Here is a 27,795-nt window from a genome sequence, read left to right as displayed (position 1 = left end):
GTGGAGTCTAGTCCTCTTCAAAACAAATCAATTCATTTTAACATTAATTTGAATGCACATTCTAGCATACCGAGCTTGGCTCCAGAAAGCTAATAGTTGTTTATCTTCGATTTACTCCTATACTGAGGTGATTACACTTATGATTTCTTTAAAAATAAGCCTTACAATATCCACTATCATAATTTGAAATATTCAGTAGCATTCAATGCTAAGATTGTCATGATTATAGCATCAGTGTAATGCTGCTCTTGAACACGTGCTGAGCTTGATGCATTTATTTATGATCCAACTGGCCACTCATGCTGTGATACTACGATAATTCAAGGGCCAATTTAAGCCAATGGACAAGTCTACATGTAGTGTGTGTTTTGAAGTAATGGACCTCCCCGAGCCTGTATAAAAAGGTAAAACCGAAACACAGTGATCTTTATGAACAACAACAAATATGATTTGTGTAAAAGGAGGCTATGCATACACTACTCAATAACCAATGTTAATTATACTATCCACCTTTTAGTATGAGACTACACGGAGTGCCCCCTCAGTATGACTATGACAACCTGCTAACCTCTGACAAGGTTATTAGACTTAATGAGTCAATATCGCACATACACAAACATCTCTAGGATGTACAACATTTGCAGTGTGGAATGTTCACAACCTAGCATATTTGGCACATCATGCGTTTGTACTTTGATTACTAAATGTGTCTGCATGAGAGTGGGTTGTTGCTTTTACATACATATTCTTTGCAATAATCACAACAAGTGATTTTTAGTTCACCATCTGCATGCATGGCATACTATACTGTTACATTTTGATTTATGTGAGCATGTGGGTTGCAGCCTTTAAATATATATACTTTTAATGATCACAGATATTTTATTTTTAAAGGTGGTGAACCAAGCCAAGGGACTTAGACAGGAGTCTATATATTCGATATGGGGGACAGGGAGCCACTGAAGGTCCAGCACATATGCTCTAAGACACCAATAATAAACAATTAGAGATGCTGTTCCTACAGGGAAAGGAAAGGATACAAGGTTGAAAAGAGCAGACCCATAGGGGAGTCCCTATTATCATACAATGATGCCCTGTGTAGGGACTCCTCTTGTATCCTTTCCTTTCCCTATAAGAACAGCACCTCTAATTGTTTATTACTTGGACAGGAGTGCCACTGCCTCAATTAGAAGCATGATCTGAGTGTGGTAGACAGGGAAATTACAATGAGCCGCGATGAAGGCCGCATGACACACAGTGGCAATAATCAGGCCGAAACATGTTGGCTAGATACATATATTGTAAATATCTTAATTGAGTGCATAGACAATACATTTGATATTGATGACTATCCACACCTCTTGTTTTTATTCATACCCAGGTCACCCAACTAATAACAGTAAATTTCTGTGGTATGGCCGGAGTTTTTTAAGTGCTGGATCCTTGTCTCTATCCAGTACCGTCTATAAAACAGCTCCTGGAATCCAGATGAGTCCACAGTGATGGTACTACTCCTACCTCAGTGTGGTACATCACCCATGATGAAGCATGCCACGACACAAGTGGGTGAGGTGACCTATCCAAATATATTTGGATACCTTTAAACCAAGGTAAGGAGCATAAGAATCTCCATTTCCCTAGCATTTGCGGTGGTGTGTATATAAAAACTGTGCAGGAGACACTGATATTAACACTTAGGAAATTGCCTGGAGTACTTGTGTCCTGGAATCCACAGTCTAGCTTAATTTTCTCCCGTCTCCTGGGTCCGGGTTTCAGTTACTCTGTGAGGCGTGAAAACTAACTGTAGTGAAACCCCAGGTGAGCTCAAGCTAGAAAGAGGTTGGGAGCAGAAGGCTTTTCTGTTACAGGGTAGCTTAATCACTAGCTGAATGGATTCAGTGGAAGGCAACTCCAGGTGCTGCTTGAGACACCTTATAAAGTTATACTTGAGTGTACATGCTTCATCCTGTCTACAATGAAGGATTGGCGTTATCAACTAGATCATGCAGGAAAACAAAGTCAAATCCTCTTTGAAACAAATCACTTAATTTTAACATTTTAAAAGCAATTGCACCCATTCCAGCCTACTTCTTAAAATCAGAAGAAAAAGTAGGGGCGCCTTATTGTCAATTTTCACTAAGCAGACCTCCGAAGTCAAACCATTCCAACAGTGTAAAAACCCAAAAGATTTGTCTGTGAATAAGGAGCTTTTAATCAACAAAATTACAGCTTCCAAGTCCGAGCATCAAACCATCTATTGCTGATTTCAATCCGCTTGATAATGAAATTGATAAACAGCAAGTCCCCATTTGTTCAAAACTCTCACCAGCCACATATTACTCATTTAATTTGCCAAAAAAAACCTGATGAAACTGTTCAGCAGTACTCCTAGCTTACAATCATCTTCAGTTCTGTACATATCTGGTTCTCCTTTTATCTATCTGCATGCATCTTGTAATCTCTCTGGCAACTATGTGCAACATTCGGAATCTCTGAAATGCTGGGATACAATGTTATCATCCATATTAACACTTTTTGAAAAGTACGCCAATAATGCGGATCACATTTTAGATGCTCTTTCTGCGATCCTTCCTAGCTTTGTTCCAAAAGAGGTGACGATCTTGAACAAGGGGCTTCTTGATTCAAAGCTTGGTGGCAGGGTGAATTCTGCTAGTATGCTAATGTAGTTCCTCAAAACCAATGTTAGATATCTGTAGACGACTAGAGACATTGAGTTACAAGTAGGTCAGCCTAACTGTGTAAAAGAAAGGAAACGTGCACCGGTATTGGAGAGAGAATTGTGAATAACTCCTTAGAAAATTTATTTGATGAAATGTCAGATGAAGTACTCACAAAAGATGCTAGCAGGAGTAATTTAGGGTCTACACATGCTCTCCATTTCCAATCTTCCATGGAAAATAAATAAAAAAGACCATTTAAGCCACACAGTGGAGGGCCCTGGTTAAAAAAAAAAACATGGAAAAAACAGACAATTAAAATACAAAGGATAAAAGGATACAAACGAGTTTATTCCAATTCTGCTTCCTGAGGCCTCTCAAGAGATAGTGGAAGAAAGTGATTCTGTCTCAAACCCATCTACTAAAGAATTGGCTGTCGTGGATTCTCAGGATTAGTCGGATCTTCCTCTGGACTGTACAAGCACTGCTAGCAGGATTTTCCATATAATTTCTTCCAGTACACTTAAACCACAGGCTACGACATTCTCTAAGAAACAAGGGATAAATCGACTGAAATTTTGGAGAATTTTTCTGTACAAAATGCTGCCTATGATTTTGAGGTATCGCTCAATTTATATTGTATTATTCTTTTTCATATTCCGGTAATGCCATTGAATAGATGGTTTCTTTTTAACTGTCTTTCAGACATTGAAGCCTTACAAATGATGCTCTGTAGTGATATACATATAGTTCACACTTTGCATTCATTTGCGGGCAATAAATCCAAAGTTGCTGTGAATATGATTTCGCAAAACTGTGATTATTTCCTCAGCTGGAGTATCAGTGTCATTTCTTACTATCCGGAAAGAGACAAACTATTGGCCACAGAATGCTTGTGTGATAGAGCTCTCTGATGAGGCTATAGTGCATGGTCATAGTAAAGATTGTCCTGTGAGGGCAGGCAAAAAACATTGGTGTTTTAAGTAGGGGGGAGGGGAAATGGGTATCCGTTTTAGTTCCGGATAAGTGTGTTGTGATGATGACCGTCACTGGAAACGGTCGGCTGGTGCTCTTAACTACAGACATCATTCTGGAAACCTGCCATACCAATAAAGTTAACAGTGGGTTACTATGATTTTCCTAAAACATAGCAGGCTTTTCTTTTGATAATAATAAGCTTGCCAATATTATATGAATTCAGGAAACATGGGAGGATGTGGATTTTTAGCTTAAAAACGATTATGTGCTAAAATGCCCTGCGATGCCGATTAGGAGGGGGTCGTGCGAGTAAGGAGCTAGCAATTTCAGAGTACTAATTACATCTGGTCCCAACAGTTGTTTTACTCACCTGTCAAACTTAGCTCAATGTGTAAAAATCTTGAGGAACACTAGCCAAGAGACTGGTGATTTCTCCTCATTTCAGGTGAATATAAACATTCCCCCGGGTTCATCTTATACTTCCCTCATTAAATCTGTGTTTTCTTTCATATCCCAGATTGCTGAATTGGAAAATCGTTAGAACATAGTCATGATTGGTGATTTTGATGCTAAAGTGCCTAATCACACTCTAAGAATCTTTGCAGATATAGATAGGAAAGAGGCTTTTAGTATCGTCTCAGCGATACTTCCACTTAAAATTTAAATGGATAAACACAAAGATGGAAGTATCCTTTTGGAGTTTTTGAGGAAACACAAATGCCCGATTGTGAATGGGAGAACTGACAAAAATATTCCAGCAAATTACACTCATATCTCCACATCAGGGGTACCCTTACAGATTTTTTGACTGTTTGCTATTCCTTTTTCGACTTGCTTTCTGGTTTGAACGTAATAATTAATTCCTTTAGTGACAAGAGACTGTCATTCTGTATTGATTTTCCGTTAGTAGGACTGAGGTCTTGGAATACTAAGAAGGATTAGTGTATTTTAATAGGGTAAATGGGAGAATTCATTGGAAAACTAACAAATAGCAGATTGAAAAGGAAAGCTTAACCTATTTACTGTGGATAAACAAGCTCTGTATCAATACTCTCTTGCGCAATTAGATTGTTAAGCCATCATTTTTGGGAAAGCATGACCTTTTATGTAATAATTAACCACGTAGGAAAGGGTCACCGACTGTACAATTTCTAAATTGGAAGATCAATAGATTAATTTGAAGGCAGTTTTTTATTTTATTCTGTTGAAAGCAATAACAAAATTATTCTCTTAAAAAAGCAAAGAACTAGAGAGAAAGTTGCTAAAAAAAAGTTATGTGTCATCACAAGTGGATTGACTTAATGGAGGCTGAGATTTCGAAAGATATGAGGCCATTTTTGAAGATTATTTTGAATGGTTGCAGTAACAGGGTTACATTGATGCCAATCCCAATCAAAGAAGGCGAGTGGGCACATTATATTACCGAACTGTGTGCCTCTAACTCTATTGCTTCTGATATCTTGCTAACATCTGATTCTTCTGCTGTAGTCATTAATGCCTTATATGGCTCTCCTCAACTAAAAAGGTTGAAGGTTTCATTCACAGGGCAAGATCTTCAGGGGCAATGGAACCCAATTAGATTCTACTTTCAGTAATAAAGAAAAAAGTAACCCTCTGGTCTACTTTTTTAACCCCTTTGTTGCAGTACTGCTACCTTCAAGGAGTAATTCTAGAAAGCTGGTCTGGGAGTATTATTGTGCCATTACACAAAAAAGGCTCTTGCAATCTGACAAATAATTACAGGCAGGTTGTCTTGTCTTACTAAATTCTGTTTGGAAAATATTTGCTAAAAGTGTCCTTGAACATGTATGACTGGTGACCGAGAACACAATAATCCCTATTGAACAAGTAGATTTTAGGAGAAAAAAATTGCACTTTGCAAAATATACCTATGTTACAATTGATTTTTAGAAAAGAAAGTAAATATTTGTTTTCAATTTGTTTATGTGGCCTTCATAGATTTGTCCACAGCATGTGACAGCCTGGACAGCCAACTCTTTTGTAAATAAGTTGTACAGTTTAGGCATATCTGAGAATTTATTACAGCTAATCGTAGCATTGCATTCCTCCATCTCTTTTGCTTCGTGCTGCGTGGCCGTATGTTATTTCTTTATTGTTTCTTAGGCATCTTGCTGTTTCTTTGCAATGTCTGCAGGGACCTTTTAATTTATTTTTGCAGTTTTGTGTAGTGCAAACTGAACATGAAGGTATTGAAGTGCTTTATTTATTTTTTGCAGTTTTATGTAGCGCAAACTCGACACAAAGGTATTGGAGCGCTTTATTTTATTTGCAGTTTTATATAGCACAAACTCAATACAAAGGTATTACAGTGCTTCACAAGAGCGCTGGTTACTTACACAAGAACACATTCATCTTTGGTAGCAAGGGGGGATTAAGTGTTTTGCCCAGAATCACAGGATGTTGAGCTGGTGCAGAGACTCGAACCCTGTTCCCCATGGCTTTGAGAGTCCCCTCACAGCTACTGTGAACTTGCAGATACCACTTCCGGAAGCGCTGTCTAAAACAGTGCTCCAAAGGCACTGCTTCCTGTTTGAAGAGGCCCCACCTCGAGTACCCCCACAGTCTCTGTCAAAGGCGCTGAGTGCTTCCCCATCACGCTCTGGACTCCTGTGCATAATATCAAAAGCCAGTCTGTAGGAATGAGGCAGAACAATCCCAAGATAGCAGCCTTGTTGTGTTCTCTCTCTCCTCAAGCGACAGGCCTGGGAGGGTTGCTGTGGCACCTGGCATACATCCACAACACTACACTCCAAACCATAGCACATCGGTAAAAGACATTGTCATTTACAACACCAATAGCTCTAACTCTCACAAATGCACGATCTATAACATTACAATGCTTGTTCTTATATATCTATGATTTGCCTCCAGACTTCTCCGACTGCAAGGGTGATGCACCAAGAATAGGAGAGTGTACGATTACCTGCTTATTATGTGCTGACAATATTCTAATTGTTGATCTTACTCCTAAGGGATTACAAAATGGTTGTCTTCAACAGTATACAACCTGCTATTTCTTAAAAATTCATAGGACAAAAACTAAAGTTTTGCTTTTAAAGACAAAAGATTAGGAAGAAAATTAAGCTTACATGGGAATTAGGTAAAGAAAATTTGTAAGTCGTAAAAATGTATCCTTATTTGGGGAAATATTTCTACAGCAACCTAAATGAAAAAGAACACATCCAACATAATTTCTATAAAGAAATTTCCCATGCTAACGGCCTAAGAGCATTTTACAATGCTTTAGGACATAGGCGTTTTGGCCATTTATTATAGGTATACCGTCTAACAGTTTCTGCGACTCTTTGACATACTATACGGAAATAAATCAAGTGGAAAAATTGGATTTTATGGATGTAATTGAGGGGCAAGTTCTTTGTAAACTACGCAATTTGAACACAATCCCAGGTACCCAGGTCTATAGGCTGAAGTTTGATTTGAATGGTACTTTTGTGCAAGTGTTGGAAGAAGTGCTCTGTTGTGGTTACCGTTTACTTAAGAGTAAAGAGAACACCTTAACAAAACTGATGTGTTTTGAAATTTTCAATAAGAAAAGGGAATGTACTGTTTTGTTTTTAGAATTTTTTCTTATGCTTTGAGGATGTTTCTGATATAACAGGAAAAGTATTAGATAATTGTTGCATCCTATATTCTGAAAAGTCTACACCCATATTTAACTTTGAATCTAGATCATGAAATTTAGCGCTTTTCTCTTATGTTAAGAATCAATATATTATCATTGCCATATTTACTTGGTGCTTGGCAAAGAATCTGTGGTTTAGGCATCAACGATATCCAAAATTTAAATCACATAATGTTTGTATGCTCTGTACTGCACTTTCCTAATCAATGTTTTTAAAGCCCCTTTCTATAAAATCAAATGCACGTTTTACTGATGAAGTTCGACAGCTGTTACTATCCCCAGACATGAACTGCACCGTTTAAAAAATGATTATTATTTAAGTTTTATAAATTTGTATTGTAGTGTATTAGGGGATTTGTTCATGTTTTGTGAACCTCTTAGGAAATCCAAAACTTATAATAAAACTTGAACTTTGAATACAAAGACAAAGATGCCATGAACTGACCCTTTCAGATGCTTTCATTAACTCTGAGGGTAAAGGCAGGCACAAGGCCACAACAACAACTGAGAATGAGCAAATGTTGCTCACATTGCAGTCATCATCTGAGTCTTTTACTGGGAAGGACAGTGGAAGGTTCCTTCTCAATAACCGCTTTCATGGCCTGGCTGAACATGTAACCAATCTAGGGTGGGATCCATCTACTGCCTACCACTAGACTATAAGTGGGTGAGAGCTGGTCACCTTAGGTATACTTGGAAAGCTCTGTAAAAGGTATTTAAGAATTCTGGGGGCTTGCCATGGGCTTAAGTCTGCAGAGCTGTTACATTTCTCTACTCGGATACTATTCATTGTAATCACTGTATTTTTGCAGTGTGTGAAGACAGAGAGGAAGGAAGTTTGCGTAGTGTTTATCTGCTTTAAACAGTGCTGTACTTTCACTGCTGGACTCAATAATGGCTGTAATATAGGTGATGGCTTTGGCAGTGAAACTTCAGTTTTTCAGGCTCTGCATGCTTTTTGCATGGAGCAAAATCAACTGAAGATTTGGATTGGCTTCAGGTCTTTTCAAGCAGGATGATGCAAGTTGGGCCACAAATTAGAACATTCTGTTGGACCTCTGTGACCATTATAACTGTAAACTGACTGTTGAGTAAGACACAATTACTCTGGTACAGGCTTTAGGCCTTACACCTATTTGGAAGAAGGCTGTAGATTTGTACTGACAAGGGTTTGCCATCTGCACACCACCTGCCAATTACAAGTCTTAGGGAAAGGAAGGAGTAGACTCTTTCCAACACATTCTAACGTGGCACAGTATGGAGGAAGGGTGGCTATAGGTGATAGTGTGACTAGCCTGCTGTGAAGTGGCAGTAGACCGCTGTCTTCCATCCATGGCATTAACCCAACCAGCTGTGTAGGCACAGAAGGCAGGGGGTGTCCCCATAGAACACCACAAGCCCAGAGAATGGGAGACAGATCCTGTCACCACCATGCAAAAGCAGGGGAGTACATACTGCACCATGTAACCATGGACAGTTGTCAGTTATATAGGACTAATATAAGTATAACATTTACCGCCATAGATTTAAGATGCCAACGCTGATGTAATATGTGAAGTCATAAGCAGTTCATCACAGCGTCCAAGTTATACTTTTGTAAGTTACGTATAAATGGTGAATTTCCCTGGATTTATGTTTTTTAAACAGAAATACTTGTTCAGTGAATTTCTAAGGTTTATTTCACATAAGTTAAAATCTTATTACCTTCTTCCCGTATAACTCCGTTTTACCCTTTGCTTTTTTCAGTGAATTTCTATGTTTTTTTAATGTAAGAATATCTTATTACAATAAATTTGCGGCCAAGCCTTAACCGTGCTTGGATCAGATATGCCCTCTTTTCAGTTGCAAATAGAGAGATGGAGCGACAGGGCTCACAAAGACAGGCTATAAACACCTTATCAAAGGCTATGAACAACTTGCTGAGACAATTTATCTCTTCATAGAGAACAATATCTCTGTTGTTCCATCAAGGTATGCGGGTGAAAGGCAAAGCTACCTAGGAACTCATGCAGGTTTCTTTTGGGAGTAAAATAGATAAGTTAGACATAAGAAGGGAGAATAGGAGAACAAATGAAGGGTAACTCTAAAGTACAAATCCAAATGTGTACGTTCTTTCTAATATTCTGCTTAATGCTTATTAGCTTCTATTGTTGCCACTATTCTATTTGTTTTTATAGTCACAGTTATATACATTATATACACTTGATTGGAATTTTGATGTTAATAAAAATCATAAAAGTAGATTCTTAGTATATATTCTTGAATGTCTCAACTGATAGTGAAAGTGGTAAAAGGAGATTTGTAACCCACTAACAACAAGTACTCCTGTGATCCTTTGAGTCTCACAGGGCTGATTATTACCCAGATCACACTACCCGCATATAATGTGCAGGTGGTTTGTAGCTATAGTCCGCCATGTTCTCTGTTTCAAGTTGGTTTGTTGACTAATTTTGTACTGCCAGAGGATTCAGATATCCCAAAGCTTGGGTCGTATTCTAAGTAAATTTCAGAAAATGTATCACCCGCCTTATTTGTGGCCCTCATTATGCTGTGGGACTCAGACTGGATCGGCTGGCACCCCCCCTCCCCCCAAGTACTCTACTAATTTCAAACAAAGCTGTACAGTATATGTTAGGAGAAACAGAAAACCACGCACTTATTTAATGCTTTACATAAGATCAAATCGGATCGGAAAATCAAACCACTATGAAGGTTATCTGAGTGATAGAAGGAGCTACACTTGAGCCAGGATGTCTCAGGGCAAATTATGAACTTGATTTGTCTGACATGATCTTCCCTTCGCGTAAAAATGCAACGAAGCACTACCTAAAGCACTCACTTATTAGCACTTACATCAGGATGTCCGTCTTTTAGTTATAAACCATTTCCTGATTCAACTTTTTGGGGACTGAGATTATAGCTGAGCTATAAAAAGCCACCTGGAGATTTCCAGTCTTTAAACAGTGATTTGAGCAGAGGGTTGGTAGGGCTGCAAAAGACTGCCTAGGGTCCCTGAAATACCAAGTGAGGTATACCATGAAAACACATTGTTTTATTCACTTTTGCTGTTAGAATCTCTCTTGGAAATGGCATAGCAATCACCCCTCCTCTCTTCATTTTCCTAAGGCTATCTGAGGGTCACACTGTAGCTTTCGTTTCTGATGTGAATGCTAAACACGGGTGCTGTCAGATATGTTTTTCACAGTCTTATTGTAGGATTGTAGGATTAGTGTGCTCAAGCACTGTCCACTGTTTATTAAACATGGCATCAGTGTCAGGAATTAACTTAATTCTTAAAACCGGACAGGCTAAAATGTTATGTGGATATATAGTGCACTATCACACGTGAGGGTATACTGGCGCTTTGCAGGTGTGCGGTGCTAGCCTCGGGGGGATTTGTTTTTTCAAAAAAAGCCAGGTCTTCAGCTCCTTGCGGAATTCAATGAAGAGAGCTCTACTGTTGTGTGGGAGGTTGTTCCATGCTTTAAGGCCGATATATGAGAAGGCACGACCTCATTATCTGTGTTTGTGAATGTGTGGAATGTATGCCAGTGAGAGTCCAGCGTGGCATAGATGTCTGCGTGGTTGGTGGAAATGCATACCTGTTTAGGTAGGCTGAACTTATGTTATGTAGAGCTTTGTATGTGTGAGTGAGAGGCTTGAATTGCATGCTTATGTATATGGAGCCGGTGTAAATCCCTCAGACGTGGAGAGATGTGAGACTGGCGTGGGAGGTTGAGGATCAATTTGGCTGCTGCGTTATGGACAGACTGAAGTCTTTTTGCAAGTCTGTTGATGTTTCCTGGTAGAGGGTGTTTCTTTAGTCCAGTCTGCTGGTGATGAAGGCGTAGATGACAGTTTTAACTGGTGTTATTAAGTAGCCCATTGAATATCTTTTCAGCATCTTCAGGGTGTGGAAGCAGGTAGTGATGATGGCTTTGATCTAGGCAGACATGTCCAGCTTTCTGGCAGTGATGATCCCAAGGTTTCTTGCTTGTGTGCTGGGAGTGGGTCTGGGGTATGTGGGCCACCAGGCAGGCAGAGTCCCACAGCAAGGCATCTTTCCTGAATATCACCACGTTGGTCTTGTTTGTGTTTAGCTTGGGGTAGTTGGACTTCATCCAGGAGGCCACTTTAGTAATGCCTGAGTTTAAGTTATTCCTGGTACTGGGTGTTTTACCCACGAGGGACAATATCAGTTGTGTGTCATTGGTGTAGGTGAGTAGGTTGATGTTATGGATTAAGACTGCTGGTAGTGTCATGTAGATGTTGAAGAGGGCCTGGCAACAGAGAATAACAACACTTTCCACTGGAAGCAGCGAAATAATAGACCTCATTAACCTTCCTAAATCAGTGCACAGTTTCCAATCCTGTGACTGTGCAGGACTCGTAGTATGACCTCTGCTAACAGCTCTTTCACAGTTTACAATGGACTCAATTTTAAACGGTCTGACAATACGGCAGCCGCCTGACACAGACCTTTAGTCCAAAAACTTAGATTACATAAAGGGTTATTAAGGGACAAGCTTAATCATTTATTGGTTAATGTATACAAGCAAATCAGTCTGGAAACAATACTACTGTTAAAAAGAGGAACTAGGGATGTCCAGTGGGAATTAACAGGGTCTGTCATCTCCTTTGTATGATTAAAGTGTAGTTGTTACAAAGTTTATTAAGAATTCCAACAAGGGTTAATAACTCACTTCTGTACTTCAGTTGCTTAGATGAAGTGAGTCATTAGTCTGAAAGTGGCTACATAGGAAGCAGAACTGTACACCAGTGTTCCTACAGAGCTCGTTCAAATTGGGCAAAGAAGTGGGAGATGGGGAGATTACAGTGAAACAAGTGAAAGTGGACTGCTCCCATATGTGCATGGATGGCTCCAGGAGCCTTTAGAATACAAGCTTGAAATCTGGGGATTTACAAACCTTGCTAAAGATGAGCTCTGAGCCGAATAACAATATAGAAGGAACAGAAATGGAAGCTTAAAGAGTGTCAAAGTGGTGCCAGCTTCAAACCGATTTCCAAATATGAGTGGTGCAAGAATCCCTCAGTATACAGGGCAGTAGCTATTTCTAGGAATAAAATTGAGATTTGGTTCAATTTGAGGGCTGATACACAGAGATAATTAAGGCAATGACATGGGTTACATAAATGAGTGGGGCAGGAATGGGCAATCTAAACAACGTATGGCGACAACTGATTATAGATCATGTTTAAAATGTTTTTTATTGAGAAGCAAGGTAGTGAATAGAGACTTTAGTATCAAGAGGAAGTTCTCATGTAATCTTTTTCATCTTCAGCCTCACTTTTTCCAAGCCTAGATGACATTACCAGAGTTTAACATAAAACCAATAAATTTATCTAGTTTATCTGGCATAAATGTCAAAAAATAGAAAATGCATTAAAACTAAATTCACAGATCAGATACATAGGTTTATCATAATCATAGGCAACAAATATTATATAAAATAGTGATAACGTGCTAGGCTTAAACAATGCACATAAAAAGACCCATAAAAATGACAATGTTATACAAAATATTAAAATCTACAGATGGTCTATAATACATGATGAGACTACACAAACTTCAACCTCCACTGCCCAACCACCATCTGACAGTTTCTGCTGTTCTAAAAACTGACAGGCCCAATAGCATCTCAGTACCATATTCAGCTGCAACGTATTTAAGAAGGCTGGCCAAAACATTCTATGTATTAAGAAGTTTAGTCGAGAGAGGAACAATTTCCTTGGCCAATATGAATTATGCCTAAAACGAAAGCATGGATGCCAGTTAATCTATACTCACCAGGACAGGGAGGAGTGAAGTTTCTGTGACTCTAACATTAGGAAAACTTTAAAATACAGAAGCAAAACCATGCCAGAAGAAATCAGTCATACTCACCAAGCACTCACCGAAGAAAAGGTTCAATTACAGTGGAGGTTTTAGTGATCAATCTGTTTGAGCACGTCCTTTTCACATTAAAGACTTTCATGAAATAGGGTGTGCAAATGGTTCCTTTTCATTTTGAACAGTTCAGCAGGGTCTTCAATATGGCATAATTAGTCCAGCCTTCTTGCAGTTTTTGACAGACAATCGCACTTTCTATCTTTAAAAGTATGTCTCTTAAGTGTAGCGGATGGATTGGTTCAAACTGAGATCCACATAACTAACTCCTCCTCATGTGAGACATAGGTTGAAGGAGATAAACGTAAACCAAGCACTCTCTTAGTAAACATGCTTGTCTCCACCTAGAGGGCCCTAGGTTCTCATAATGTACAGACCCCAGTGGCCTACCTCGTATCAGGCAGTGAGGAAATGTTTGCTTGGTACACTTTTAGCATGGACAACATGTAGCAACCATAACGACTTTAGGCAAAACAGAACATACCTCCATTTATCTAAACAGTTCTGAAGCTAGTAGACTTGCTAAGATTTGTCATTATACATATCACCTTTGTAAACACACATTTTCACCATTTCCCAAGTAGAATTATCCACTTGGACTGACTTAAAGTTCACATTGAAAGGATTCAATTATATCATTTATGATTTCACTGGGTCTGTGGCCAAACCAAGATTCCTTATAAATGCCTCAAACCTAGCCACATATCTTTTCAGACCAATGGCTGTGAGTAACATCACCCACATTGAGCAGAACTGGCAATGATCTGCCGCCAGACAAAGGTGAGTCAGCAGGTACTCTACACAGCTCTTTATTAATTCAATCAATAAACGATTAAATGAAAAGGGGACCATAATGCATCCATAAAGGATCCCCCTATCAAATGGAAAAGGTAAACAAAAATACATTTTTACAAACCTTACTGATTCCAATCATAATTCTGCCTCAATATTAATCCACAGAATTGAAATGACCACTACATCAAAGTTGATGGCTAAGTCCTTTACTGGCCAACAGAAGAAGATAAGTACACTACTGCCGCCTACCCACACATGCCTTATAACCAAAGAGAACATCAGAGACATCGTTATCCTCGGATCCACCGCATAACTGCACCCTCCATATTAATTTCCACAAAGAGTTCTAAGCGGGGGGTGGGGGGGGATGATTACCATTTCTGAAAATGGGTCCATAAACAGAATCTGGCATAGCTCTGGGAAAGGAATATAAGCTGGTTACAAAAAGCACAAAATACTATTGTTGGGGAGGGCAGTGGTTCCCAACCTGTGGTCTGGGGACCCCTGAGGGTCCGCAAAGCCTCCTCAGGGAGTCCTCGATTGCTTATAAAATTAAATAACATTAACAGATAAGTTATCTAGCTTTCAGTAAAGAGTTAGTGGGGGGGTCCCCGGATTCCAATAATGATTCAGTGGGGGTCCTTGGGTTACAGTAATGATAAAGTGGGGGTCCAGAGAAGTCAAAAGGTCGGAAGCCACTGAGGTAGAGAATCCAAAGCTTGATGCTGTCGTCTAGAGATCTATGGGACACAATTCAAATGAGGGCTTTTATTGGTGGGACTACCCTTAATTGCCATATGCACTTCACTAATGGAAAGGAGGTCCCTCATGTTGGTCTAACCCATTTCAGAGTGACATGAATCTGTGCTAGAGGGCAAGCCACTGAACTCTGCATTAAGTGCTCCAGCCATCCCTCCTCTTGTATCATAACCTGAGAAGCACCATTTATAACATCCCGTTTCTCTCCACCTGATATTAAATTCTAAAAGGGTTTGAAGACCCTGCTGTGTCCATGTCACCCAAGACTGGCTTTGTATTCATTACTGTTCTCTTAGAGATAAATAACTCCTCCGTTATTTTATCTTGATATCATGAAAATTAGTTGATTTCGCCCAAAAGAGAAGATCTACCTTTGGCACAGCCACAATTAAACTGCATGTGTTTCTATTTCCTTGTTTCAAGCATAACCTTCCTGTTTCTTAAGGGTAAGCAAACTATAGACACATTCAGTTAATTTAATAAAGCTTATCAAATGCCCATAAACGCCCTGTCAAGAGTCTGATATATCCACTGGAAAACAGCAGTAACCACAAGAGAGGTAACTTCTACAGGGGAAACAGAGATGCTCAAGCTCATTCAAGGCCACCTCTACCCTGGTAATTACCCTTGTTCCCTAATTCCTATTACTAGGAGAAGATGCTGATAGCAATACACATCATGAGGGTAAGATAAAGATAGGGGTGTGCTAAGTTTTTGTTATACAACTGTAGTCTTGCCTAGTTAAAGTTATTGGCCTACTAATAGTTTGAAAGCTTTACAATGCCTATGCACTTTCATAATTTTACCTACCAAACTTGCAATATTTCTTTGCAAGCATCAGTATTTATTCATAAAGGATAGCTGTTGCTGAAAATGGATGTGCCGTTTTCTTACAAATTAACTTTCCAGGATACTGAAAATGGATGGATGTTGCCAATCAATTTAAAAGGGGTGCTGTAGTCCCGATTTTAACATGACAATTTGCTTGCAGAACAAAGTGTAAATTATGGTTTGAAGTTGTAGCGTTTGGAAGGTTTTCGTGAAGGTAAAAATAAAGAAAAACCTTTGTACATCCCTAGATACAATATGGGAGCAAGTGGAGTTTATTCCTAGATGCTGTCACCTTCAAAGGCTGAAGTCTACTTGGTGTGCCATTTCCTATCTATAGGATAGAAATGTATCTCATGAAGGTTCAATAAAAAAAATTCATATACTCACCTGTAGGACTACTGGCACTTTCTCCACTCTCAGAATCCAGATAGACCACAGGATACGTTTCCACTTCTTCCTTAATTTGGAACGAAACAACTGGTAACTCAGCAGAACGGCCTGTTTTTAATGAAACATTAACAAACTGAATTTCTACTTGGTGATGTTTTATTTCCACAATACAACACTCATTCTTCTGTACAGCAAGCAAATGTGCCTTTTGAAGGGAGGAAACAGTGAGTCCAAAAGGAAGAGTTATGTAGAAGTCAAACTGCCTTAGGGTGGCAGCCTGGCTGATTCAATTATTTAAGTGTCTCAAGAAATATCCACTTGGACGTTGATGGAATGGGTTAATTCCCCCCCCCCCACACCAAAAAAAGGAGGTGACAAGCAGATTACCACAGGGAGCAGCTCTCCGACTGATTTCTTGCCTGTTATTTAAAGATATGCCGTAGGCTGTACACACCAGAGTGAGCGGAAAAATCTTGAGGCTTAATTAGATTAACTGGAACAGTGTTCAATAAGGAGACAGCTTAGGACTGTGAGAAACTGTGTTTGTTGGTTGAGGGGCGAGAAACTGTACTCAAAAAGCAGCCACATTCCTTGACAGGATGAACCACAAAAAGTCACTAAATGAATCTGTGCTTAGCCCTATGATAGTTTGGCACAAAATCACCCAGGCTTAATCATAGAGGCAATATTTAAGATATTTATGCAGCACACAAACAATAATAATGTTAAAACACAAGACAAATCTCACACCAATTAAGAAACAGAGTACATTTTAATGAATAATTTGATACCAAAATGACAAAACTTCAACCGATAGAACTGGAATTATCATTCTTTAAAGTTATAAGTGAAAAATAGAGCCTAAAAGATCGAAGCACCAACCGCGTTCGCTTAGTCATGCGAGACCGGGATAAAGTCGAAAGTTATGGCCGACTGTCAGAGCGCAGTTCGGCTATACAAGCTGGATTGGGCCCTGTCCCCCCCTTACCTTCAGACCTTAAAGGATTTTTGAGGAATAATGTCTGAGAAGGTAAAGTTCAGTGGGGCAAGGCAGCCAGCGGTGTCTGAGGAAGAAGTCCTTTCGGCAGGGAGCCCCTGAATGAAGTTGTGATGAAGATTTCTACAATCTGACTTAGGGCCTCATTTCCTGGCCGCCAAACTCCCGACTGGATGGCTGCCACCTCCGTGGCAACCACTGCGCCGGAGATATTAAGAGTTTCCCACTAGGTCGGAAACCTCAGTTTCTGCTCGCAGGCCTAGCGGGAAACAGGCTACAGCATTGTCTCAGGTTCGTAATCTAGCCGGCGGCAATGCAAAGCAGACAGTGAACATTGCGAATGTGCTGAGCAGGGGGGCCCCTGTTGTCCGCCAGCCTTTTCATGCCAGTGTTACTGCCATGAAAAGGCTGGCAGAGAACAAGGTTGTAAGCCGCTGGGCAGCGCTGCCTGGGTGGATTACGATCTCTGCCATCGTCAGGCTGCTTGGATCATGGATGCTGGCAGTTCTCTGGCAGTCTGACTGCCAGGGTTTTAATGTGGCGATCGGACCACCACAACAGCGGCGGTCCTCACCGCCACCATGAGTGTGGCGGTCTGAAGGCTGCCACACTTGCAATGAGGCTCTTAACCTCTATTGTGAAATTCGAAAAACTCCTGTGGAGTGAAGCTGCAGGCTGTAGCCAACAAGGTCTCTACAAGGTCAGATACCACTTCTGCGAGGAGCGCTTGAACAGGATTTCCTGCTGCAGCGAGTAATTCAGCGGAAGCTACCGTCAAGTTAGGCTGATGGGTGATGCACCTTGGGCGGATCGGCAGGCAAGTAGGTCTTTGTCTCCTCTTGATTCCCAGAGCACTGTCAGGTAGTACATATTCTGAGTACCAAGATTTGTATATGGGTTATTTGGGCGCCTTTAGCACCAACTCCAAGGATACAAGGAAATGCCATCTTTCTAAAAGTGGCATTTTCAGAATTGTGACAAACTCCGACTTTACCATTAAAGATGATTTTAAATTACAATTCCTTAGACACCAAATATGACATTTCTACCCTTTTTTAAACAAACTTTTATTGTACTTTCTAACAAGATTAGCAACATTCATGCGTGCAAGCATCATCATAGTACACACACACACAAAAATATGTGACATATCGATGGATGTAAGTGTACAACGACAATAAACAAGGTCGACTGTGCTTGCCCTATTTAAGTGTATTCATAGCACCTCATCCCAACATGAGTGTAGAGCCCCCCTAACCCTACCACCACCCATATCATATCAGTCTACAAGTAACATTCAGAACCATTAATTCCCCCTTCACCCTGACTCAATATTGAACATTCATGCATAGGCACCATGCACCTACTATGGTGTGACATTTGTAAGTGTGTCTATGATTAACACCCTCCGTCTCACTCTTAGGCAGTGGGGAATGATCAGGGGTATCAGTGTCTGGTCTTTGAGGCCATCCACCAGGTGGTCCCATGCTCTGGCCGTGTCCAAGGACCCCTGACCCCTCCAAGAATAATACCAGCCTCTCATACTCTGCCCACTGGGTGAGGTCCTCCCTCCGTTTACCTAACCTACGGCTTCTGGCTGCCTTTCAATTCATAGTAATACCCCGCGTCCGAAGACCAAAGCTAAATCCACAAACCTGCTAGAGATTTTACATTTAAAAGTTCTCAGGAACCCTCCCCCCCAATAGGCAGGCCAGTGGGGTACATAAGACTATCCTCTGGGTAACCACCATACCCTCAACAAAGTCTCTCCAAAACTCAGCCAGTGAGAGACAAAAAGGTCATCCTCAGTGCAGAAATACCTGGAATAGTTTCAGTAGACTTCAGTTTCTCCCACAGGGTTGGTCTGTGCAAAGATCCACTGGTTAAACCACTGGAGTTGTGCCGCCAAGTAGTACGCCTCAAAGTCCAGTGCTGCTAGTCTGCTGTAGGGTGCTATAGCTTGACAAAGCATCACCCGGCGTCTGCCCATCCCTCAGATAACCTCAATCAATAGCAAATCTAGGTCCCGTAAATCCAGCAGGGGATAATGATGGGCAGCATGGCAAAGAAATATAACAGTCGAGTGAGGGCCACCATCTTTGCCATTGCTTTTCTCCCTGCCACAGACAGTAGCAGGATTCTCCAATAGTCCACACTGGCACAGAGCCCTCTTAGGGCTGCATTGATGATGCCCTCTAGTAGGTCGCAAGGGTCATGATAGACCCCGACTTCCAAATATTTTAAACAGGACCCCTCCCAGGCAAGGCCCCACAGTTCTTGAGATTGGGGCGCTGTTCTATTGAGCAGGAATAGATGGGACTTCTGCCAATTGATACGGAGGTCTGAGACGTTGCCAAATTGTTTCAGGGGTGCAATGGGAACCAGGAGATCCACACCAACATTGCATAAGAACAATATCATATAATCTGCTTACAGGGTTACATGATATAATCTATCCTGAGTGCGTAACCCCGAAAGGCATTGCCACTGTGTGCACTATTAGCAATGTTTTGACTGCTATGGTGAATAACAAACAGAAAAGTGGGCATCCCTGCCTGGTGACCCTACCCACAACATAGAAGTTGGCGATACTTTTCCCAGTGCACACTCAGGCAGTGGGTGACAAGTATAAGAGACTAGTCTACTGGATAAAGCCACAAGCAGACCCATTTTCGCCATTACTAGATACAGGCAGTCCCAGCAGAGGCTATTAGAATCTTTTGAAATATCAATTGCCATAATCACGGCTCTGTGCCGGTCTAGGAACTCTGCTCCTAGGACCGAGAGTAGCCTGCGGTTGTTGATGGCTCTATTGCACTCTGGAATGAATCCAGCCTGGTCACTGTGAATCAAACCAGGCTTAAAAGGCAGGAGGCAAGTAGATAACACTTGGCTAAGGATTTTATAATCCATGTTTAACATTGATAGGAGGCGATATGCCTTAACATCATGGTGGGAGTGGCCTGGCTTCAGCAATGGGACGACCAATGCCTTCGCGGCGGAAATAGGCAAGCGTCCCAGCTCCCAGGCCGTTGTACAGAAAGCGACCAATTTTGGTGCAACGTCCTCCGCGTATTCCACATATTATTCCACTGGTAGACCGTTGGTCCCAGAGACCTTGGCATTGCCTTGATTGTGACCCGTACCTCCATCCATGTGATAGGGCCACCCAGGGCGTCGGCCTCTTCTTGTGCGAGTGTCCAGAGAACTAGCTCCTCCCAAAAAATTGCCCATCAGATGGGGGATACAGGCATTCACCATGTTCTGACTCTATCTCCAGTATTAAGGAGCTCCTAGCCGCGGTGTTAGACAACCAGGCCAGGAGGGATCCTGCCTTACTGTGCTGGGCATGAGCGCGTATCATATACTCACAATAACAAAGCAGCGGAGCTTCCTAGTGTGAACCGCCAGCTGTTCCTTGACATCCAAGAGCTGCTGCTTTAGCCACGGGTTTCCAGGCCTGGCCAGTTTTAGGTCTCGTATTGCTTTCTCATGGGTCTCAATGTCCCTGATCAGTGTGCGTTGTACCCCCTGATATCTGTCTTAAACACATTCCATTTGGTCAGGAGTGAAGCAGCAGTGCCCTCATTCTTTGCAAAATAGGTCTTCCCCATCTAATCTATCGTCTCTAAGAACTTTGGGTCTTCAAAGTTCCCAGCCCGAAAGCGCCAGTCAGGAAAGCACAGCCGTTATCTATGCCATTCAAAGTGAGTAGCACTGGGCTGTGGTCGGAGACTGTCCAACACAAATAATTTATGTTCCGGACCATCCTGTGGACTCCGGGGGAGCACAGGAATGTATCAAGGCGTACATGCAGTTCATGCATCGCAAGCAGTATGAACAGTCCCTGGCCCTGGGGTGCAGGAATCTCCAGGAGTTGACCAGTCCCCACTGCTAAATCGAGAAAGTCCGTGACAGCCCGTGGACCGGAGAGTCCACCAGTGGAGGGTAAGATCTGTCGAGCATCGGGTCTGCAAGAGACTTTAAGTTAACACCTAGGTGTATGTTCTGTGCCATACGTGGTGCCAAAAGTCTAGAGAGGTCAACAGAGAATCTCCCCTGGTCAGTTTTAGTAGCATAAATCCCCACAATAGTCAAGTCACGGCCCGGGAGACATTTTGTTACCATCACATAACGCCCATCAGGGTCAATCAACTCATTAAATTTTTGGATTGGTACTGCAGGCTGGATCCACAACAGGACCCCCCTGGCAAAGGCAGAATGAGCAGAAGTGTATAATTCTCCCCTACACCTATTATGTAGCACTTCTCTCTCTATGGCAATGAGGTAGGACTCCTGCAGGAGGGGCTATATGTTCCCCACTCTCCTTCTTAGGTAATTGTACACCTTGTACCTCTTGGCCATATTGTTAAGTCCCCTGACGTTCCAACTGATAAAGTTATAAGTTAAGGGGGGACGCCAGGATGGGGTGGTATGATGATGTGTTGCACTTTTGTGCCAGGGTTCCAATGTCTCAGGGCTAAGAGGGGTCCAGGGCTAAGAGGAGTCCAGGGCCTACTAAGGGTGACTTATTTATGAATAAGGGAGTATGTTTTTAGGCTTGGCAATGGATTTATTTTGCCAAGTTGAATCAGCAGTGTAAAACTGCTCACCGGATGCACTGACAAGCCTAACACATGGTTAAAAAGGTTACACAAGTTAGAGGTGTAGTAAGTACTGCATGTCATCAGTAGCATTTAATTTACAAAGTAAATTAATGGTGCCAACTGGTGTAGCCTATTTTACCATGTTTAAAGGAGAGAGCACAAGCACTTTAGCACTGGTTATTAGTGGTAAAGTGCACAGAATCCTAAGGCCAACAAAAACAAATTCAGCAAAACAGAGGGGTGAAGCCATAATGTTTTGGGGCGACCATGCAGAGAGGGCCGGGTCCAACAAGCTTTTATATAGAGAAGAGCAAACCTGCGCAGGTAATGAAGTGACATTGTAATTAGCAGTAGTCAGGTAGGGGACGTTGTCTTAAAAGTCAACAAAAAGTGGAGGGATTTTGAAGTTACCATATCACATGAACTAAAACTAAACAAAGTCAATAAAGTGACTAAAATTAGAGCAAAACTGCTCAATTAGTGGGAATTTAGCTACAATACAGGGTCCATAATACTATATCTCGGGCGTGTCCAAAATGGCACCTGGGCAGTAGCATTTTCCTGGAGCTCCGTCTCCACTAGCTAGGAGTGAGGCAGTTGCCGTGCCACACCGAAGCCCTCAAGCCCTGCACCAGCTTCAGCTCCAGCGGGTCCCCTGCATTAGGGGGGTGATAATTTGGCATGGAGTGGCCTGCAACATGAATCGCTGCAGTGGTCTAGGCCGCGGCGTGAATAAGATGGCGCTGAGCCTGAGCAGTGACTACCGCTGCCCTGTGCTGCCTGGGCGACCACACACTACATGCCTGCAGAAAGGGACGACATCAGGCTCGGGCAGGCCGGGTGGCCCCCGGAGCCCAACATTGACGCCACACCAGCACTATGAGAGGAGGCACTGGGGCATGGAGGACTGACGCGGTTTGCTAATCACGGCCTATGCAGACTGCCACTGTTGCCACTAGGAGGCCTATCGTATCTGGCGGTGCGGGGCTGTCCAGCACCCAAACTTACCTGCAGTCTGCTTGCAACTGCTGGCCATTGATTCCAGCTCCCCATAAGGAGGTATGTGACAGTGGTGACATTTTCATGATGAGCCGCTAAATTCACAGCCTACCCCATAAGGTAGGCCAGCACTGGCACCCATACCATGTCCCTGAACCTTTACCCCAGGATCCTCCAGACAGACAGACCAGCGCTGGTAGGGATCGCTGGAGATTAAGCCATACGCACGGAGGACATAGCGGAGACCAAGGGGTGCTTCTACTGTCTCGCACACGGACTGGATCTCCGTGTCCTTACCCTCCTGCCCCTCGGTCTCCTGGGCAAAGCTGCACCTGGGTCTTGTTGTTTGGGTCTGGGGCCGCGGGACGCCCACTGTCACCACTGAGGGCCCTGCTCCCTGGCCTATCTGATCCCATCACATGCCCTCTTGGCCAACATATAGACTGTTAAGGCCACAGTGACTGCGTGACAGGGACAGTGCATTTTTGAGGGAAGCTTCCCCCAGTGTACTACTCTTTGTCCCTTGGGACTCATTAGGCCCGGCTTCGATCCACAGGCACCCTCCTAAACATCCATATCGACTTTAGCAGTCACACCACGAGCTCTGGGGCAACGGGCTTCGCATTGCTCATGCCTTGGAAGCTACTGAAACACCTGTTTGCTAAACCACAACCGAAGAGCCAAACCCAGGCACAGATAGGCAACTCACCCAATCACATGAGATGAAGGGGCCAGTGGAAGGTGTTCGAGATAAAGATACTCCGATCACGAACATGTTTCTGGAGGGTCTATTTGGGACTTTTAAGGGAAGACACTGCTAAACTGAAATGTGACATAGCAGGTGATGTCAAAGACCTCCGCAGGGACATTGATGACCTAGGAAAGAGGGTGAACACCATGGAACGCTCCAATGATGCCTGTGAAAAGGAGCTCGAGGTCCATAATAAAGAACTAAGGGAGCTTAGAAAAGCCTTTATGGAATTACATTCCCAACTCAATGATCTGGAAAATTACTCTAGGAGATCCAACATTTGCATCAAAAGGGTCCCCCTACGGGCAGTGTCTGGATCGCTGGAAGGATTTGTGATAAGCCTGTTCTGTCATGTCGCACCAGGGCTTGCAGACCAGGATATTGTCCTTGACCGTATTCACAGAGTGGGCTGGCTGGCCCATTCCCCAGGACAACCTCAAGACATACTTACCTGTCTCCACTATTACAAACAAAAGGAGGCCATTATGTCTGCGGTGCGTGAACAGAATACTATTGACTTTGAAGGCACAAAGATAAGGCTATTCCAGGACTTATCCCCGATAACACCGCAACGCCACAAAACTCTTTGGCCACTGACTGAATTCCTGCAAGATAAGGGCATTTGATATAAGTGGCAGGTATTTATTCTGCATCCAATATTTTTGGGACAATGAAACTCCAAACGTTCGTACAATGGCTGAGGCACGTTCCCTGCTTACTATTGATACTCCCCCAGGAGAAACCACCACTGTATTACCATCACAGGGTTTTGTTTGCTATTCTCTGAGACCACGTCGATTGACTCGCTCTTCCAAGAAGTAAATTCACAAACCATCAGAGACTCCTCCATCAACAGGACAGTACATCCGAGCCAGATAGTGAACTTTGAAACTCTTGCTACTGATGTGGGGCAGACCCTACTGCACTGGCAGGTGTTGGGTCCTTCAGACTCTTTAATACGCCCCACAAAATGTAGACACTGTAAAAAAAAACAGCTACCGGCATACCTGAATACTAATACTGTAAAGTTATCTGGGCGGTGGAGCTCCTAGGCCCAGACACAATGGTAAATTGCTGCTGGTGCTGCCGTCAACATGGACCTCACAGTTTGGATGTTATGTTCCCAGGCAGGGAACAATCTTGTTGTATACGCTTACGTTTGCTTTCTTTCCTTCTTTTTATGACCTATACCCTCTGCACATACACAGCAGGCAGTGCACGCTACTATATTCCACTGGGGACAATTTACGACATACGCAACTCTCTGCCTCTCATGGCCTTTTTCGATACATTGTACAATGCCTAACATTCTTAGCCTCAATGTCAGAGGTCTAAAATTACCAGTGAAGCATCTTGCATTGTTAACACTTTCAAAGATGGCAAGTGCGATCTTATACAAGAAACCCATCGTCTAAAAATGGATTAGAAGTGTTTATGCTCCAGGTGGCTCGGCCGCCAATAGAAAAAGAGAGGGATAGCGATTCTGCAGGCCTCTCACTTCCTAGGGAAGGTAATACAAACACAGATTGAAATAGCTGGGTGTCTATTATCTTTGAGGATAGGCATGCAGGGACACCCATACACTATGCCCCTAATGACTGCCAAGCAACCTTCCTTACAGAAACCATAAGCCAGGTTCTAGACTCGCCTGATTCAGACATCATTATAGGTGGGGATGTTAATACTGCCCCCAATGCTGCTATGGATAGATCTATTCAACGTTTGGGACAGACTGGGGTTCTCACACCAGCTTGCAAACAATGGCTGGCTGAGATGTGCTTGGTGGATGTGTGGCACTTACAACACCCAACTGATAGAGTATACCTTTTTTCCTGCCGCTCACCAAACTTATGCTAGGATTTATTTTTTTCTTACGTCTCCACGCATCACAAAAGACATGAAATCTGTAGCTGCCCTCCTTGACCACTCTCCTGTTATACTAAGGGATGCCCTCACTCGGCCGCAAACCATTTTCCCACACATGGGGGGTCATTCCGACCCCGGCGGGCACCGCCCGCCAAAAGACCACACCGCGGTCAAATGACCGCGGCGGTCATTCTGACTTTCCCGCTTGGAGATCGCCCGCCGGCCCAGCGGGAAAGCCCCTGCAAAGAGGAAGCCGGCTCCGAATGGAGCCGGCGGATTTGCAGGGGTGCGACGGGTGCAGTGGCACCCGTCGCGATTTTCAGTGTCTGCAAAGCAGACACTGAAAATCTTTGTGGGGTCCTGTTAGGGGGCCCCTGCACTGCCCATGCCAGTGGCATGGGCAGTGCAGGGGCCCCCAGGGGCCCCACGACACCCGTTCCCCCCATCCTGTTCCTGGCGGTAAAAACCGCCAGGGACAGGATGGCGGGAAGGGGGTCGGAATCCCCATGGCGGATTCCCTGGGCCAGGGTTAAACCGCCGGTTCCCCTTTTCTGACTGCGGCTTTACCGCCGCGGTCAGAATGGCCCAGGAAGCACCGCCAGCCTGTTGGCGGTGCTTCCGCGGTCGTTGGCCCTGGCGGTCGGTGACCGCCAGGGTCAGAATGACCCCCATGGTGTCTAAACTACAAACTCTTAACATATGAGAATAATGTTACCGACATGTATACTGCTATCACTTCCTTTTTAGCCACGAATGACACACCAGCTATCCCACTGAGCACTTATGGGGCACATTAAAGGCTGTCCTGAGGAGTCATTTTACAGCCCTAGCGGCATGTCTTAACAGAGATAGACAATACACGCAACCGACTATAATCTACTGTAAAGGAATTGGAAGAAATACATATATGTAAAGGGTCTTATACAACAAGATATCAGCTTAAAGCAGCATGAATACAGCTAAAAACATTTGATATACTGATCGAGCAGAGTATGCAATACTGCTTCGTAAAGAGAAGTATTTTGCAGGAGGGAATAAGACGGGGTGCCTGCTGGCTCATAGATTACGTTCCCTGGCAGCCATGAATAGAGTGGAAGAGATTATAGGCTCTGACCATAACACTTGTGTGTGATGACCAAATAATGCAGGGTTCTGAGCAGTTCTATGCCAAACTATACTCAGCAGAGGAGCTCGAAGATACAGACGCTGCAGCATATCTGGCCTAGACCCCTCTGATTGTTATCCCTCAAGGAGAAGCTTCCCTTGGAACTGGTCGGTTACTTTGTGCCGGGTCTGTCATTAATAACCCTCTAACAGGCAGTGTCTGGGATCGTCGGGAACTTCCCGTTCAATTGTGTCTGTTAAGTGTTTCGTAATCGATCTCCAAAACTCTTGTATTTTTGGGCATGACCTAAACATGTGGATAAATTCTGAGTCTTCCGCTCCGCATCTTGGGCACCTGGCCTTTGCAAGTCCAAAGTGCCTTCGAAATCTGCCTGTACTGCCTCATAATAATGTTGAACGTGGATGTAAAGATCCTCACTGGGATCTTGGTGCACTGGCTTGCCCCTCATATGCAGGGTTTGGACCACCCCAATCAAACTGGGTTTATACCGAAATGGGTTCCAGTGACAACACAAAGCACATCTACCATCTCCTAGACAAGACACAATGCACTAACAAACCAGCCCTTCTCCAATCACTTGATGCAAAGAAGGCCTTCGACCGGTGCATTGGACCTACCTATGGTTGGTGCTGAAGCACCTCGGTCATGGTCCCCGATTTCAGCAATGGATTCACTGTAGCTATACCTCGCCAAAAGCGGTGGCGAGAGTAAATGGGCTTACGTCTCAACCTCTCAATGTTTACAGGGGCACTTGCCAGGGTTGCTGACTATCCCCCCTACTCTTTGCTCTCTACATGGAGCCTTTTGCTGAACAGTTAAGCGGAAACCAACTCATATCTGGGATTCCCATAGGTGGCATGGAACATACAGCGGCATTATATGTAGATGATGTTCTGCTAACCCTGTCTAACCCAGGAGTTTCCTTCCTTGCAGTGGTACACAAGCTCAGTAGATTTGGTCGTGCCTCTGGATTTAAAATTAATTTGCAGAAGCCCATATCTTTAAATGTCTCTATTACAAAGCAAGAACAGGCACTACTTAAAAGTCAGTTTGCACTTTCTCGGTCACTTCACGGGATAACCTATCTGTGCCTGCAGATCCACTCTTCTGTCGGACGCACAGTTGATTACAATTATGCAGCGATTTTGACAACCACTCGTGCCAACCTGTCTAGGTGGTAGCATTACAGTCTCTCTTGGTTAAAGCAACTGGCAGTGACTAAAATTACATTATTGCAAAAAAATGTATACGTGATGCAGACACTCCCACTTCCACCCCCTTCCCAGATGCTAAATAAACTACAACACCTCATGGAGGACTTCATATGGGATGGGAAAAGGGCGAGAATGGCAAGAAGCCAAACCTACCTTTCTCGGGCAGAGGGGCGACTGGGCATCCCTCATTTGTTACGTTATTATCACAGCTCTATTGTGGTATATAGTGGAG

The 27,795-nt window shown here is 43.0% G+C and overlaps 1 protein-coding gene across 2 annotated transcripts in view; it reads right to left on the bottom strand.

Annotated features, from left to right (window-relative positions):
- LOC138298872 (zinc finger protein 436-like) overlaps positions 1-27,795 on the bottom strand; it is a 135,770-nt gene that overhangs the window by 6,017 nt on the left and 101,958 nt on the right. For both annotated transcript variants that reach the window (XM_069236909.1, XM_069236910.1), the window contains one exon: positions 16,001-16,111. In XM_069236909.1, the coding sequence (XP_069093010.1) occupies positions 16,001-16,111 (111 nt within the window). The remainder of the gene's footprint in view (positions 1-16,000; positions 16,112-27,795) is intronic.

The sequence above is a fragment of the Pleurodeles waltl genome, chromosome 1_2 (assembly GCF_031143425.1).
Source record: "Pleurodeles waltl isolate 20211129_DDA chromosome 1_2, aPleWal1.hap1.20221129, whole genome shotgun sequence".
Classification (NCBI taxonomy): Eukaryota; Metazoa; Chordata; class Amphibia; order Caudata; family Salamandridae; genus Pleurodeles; species Pleurodeles waltl.
Note: the sequence above shows the minus strand (reverse complement) of the source record. Positions and strands in the feature narration are given on the sequence as shown.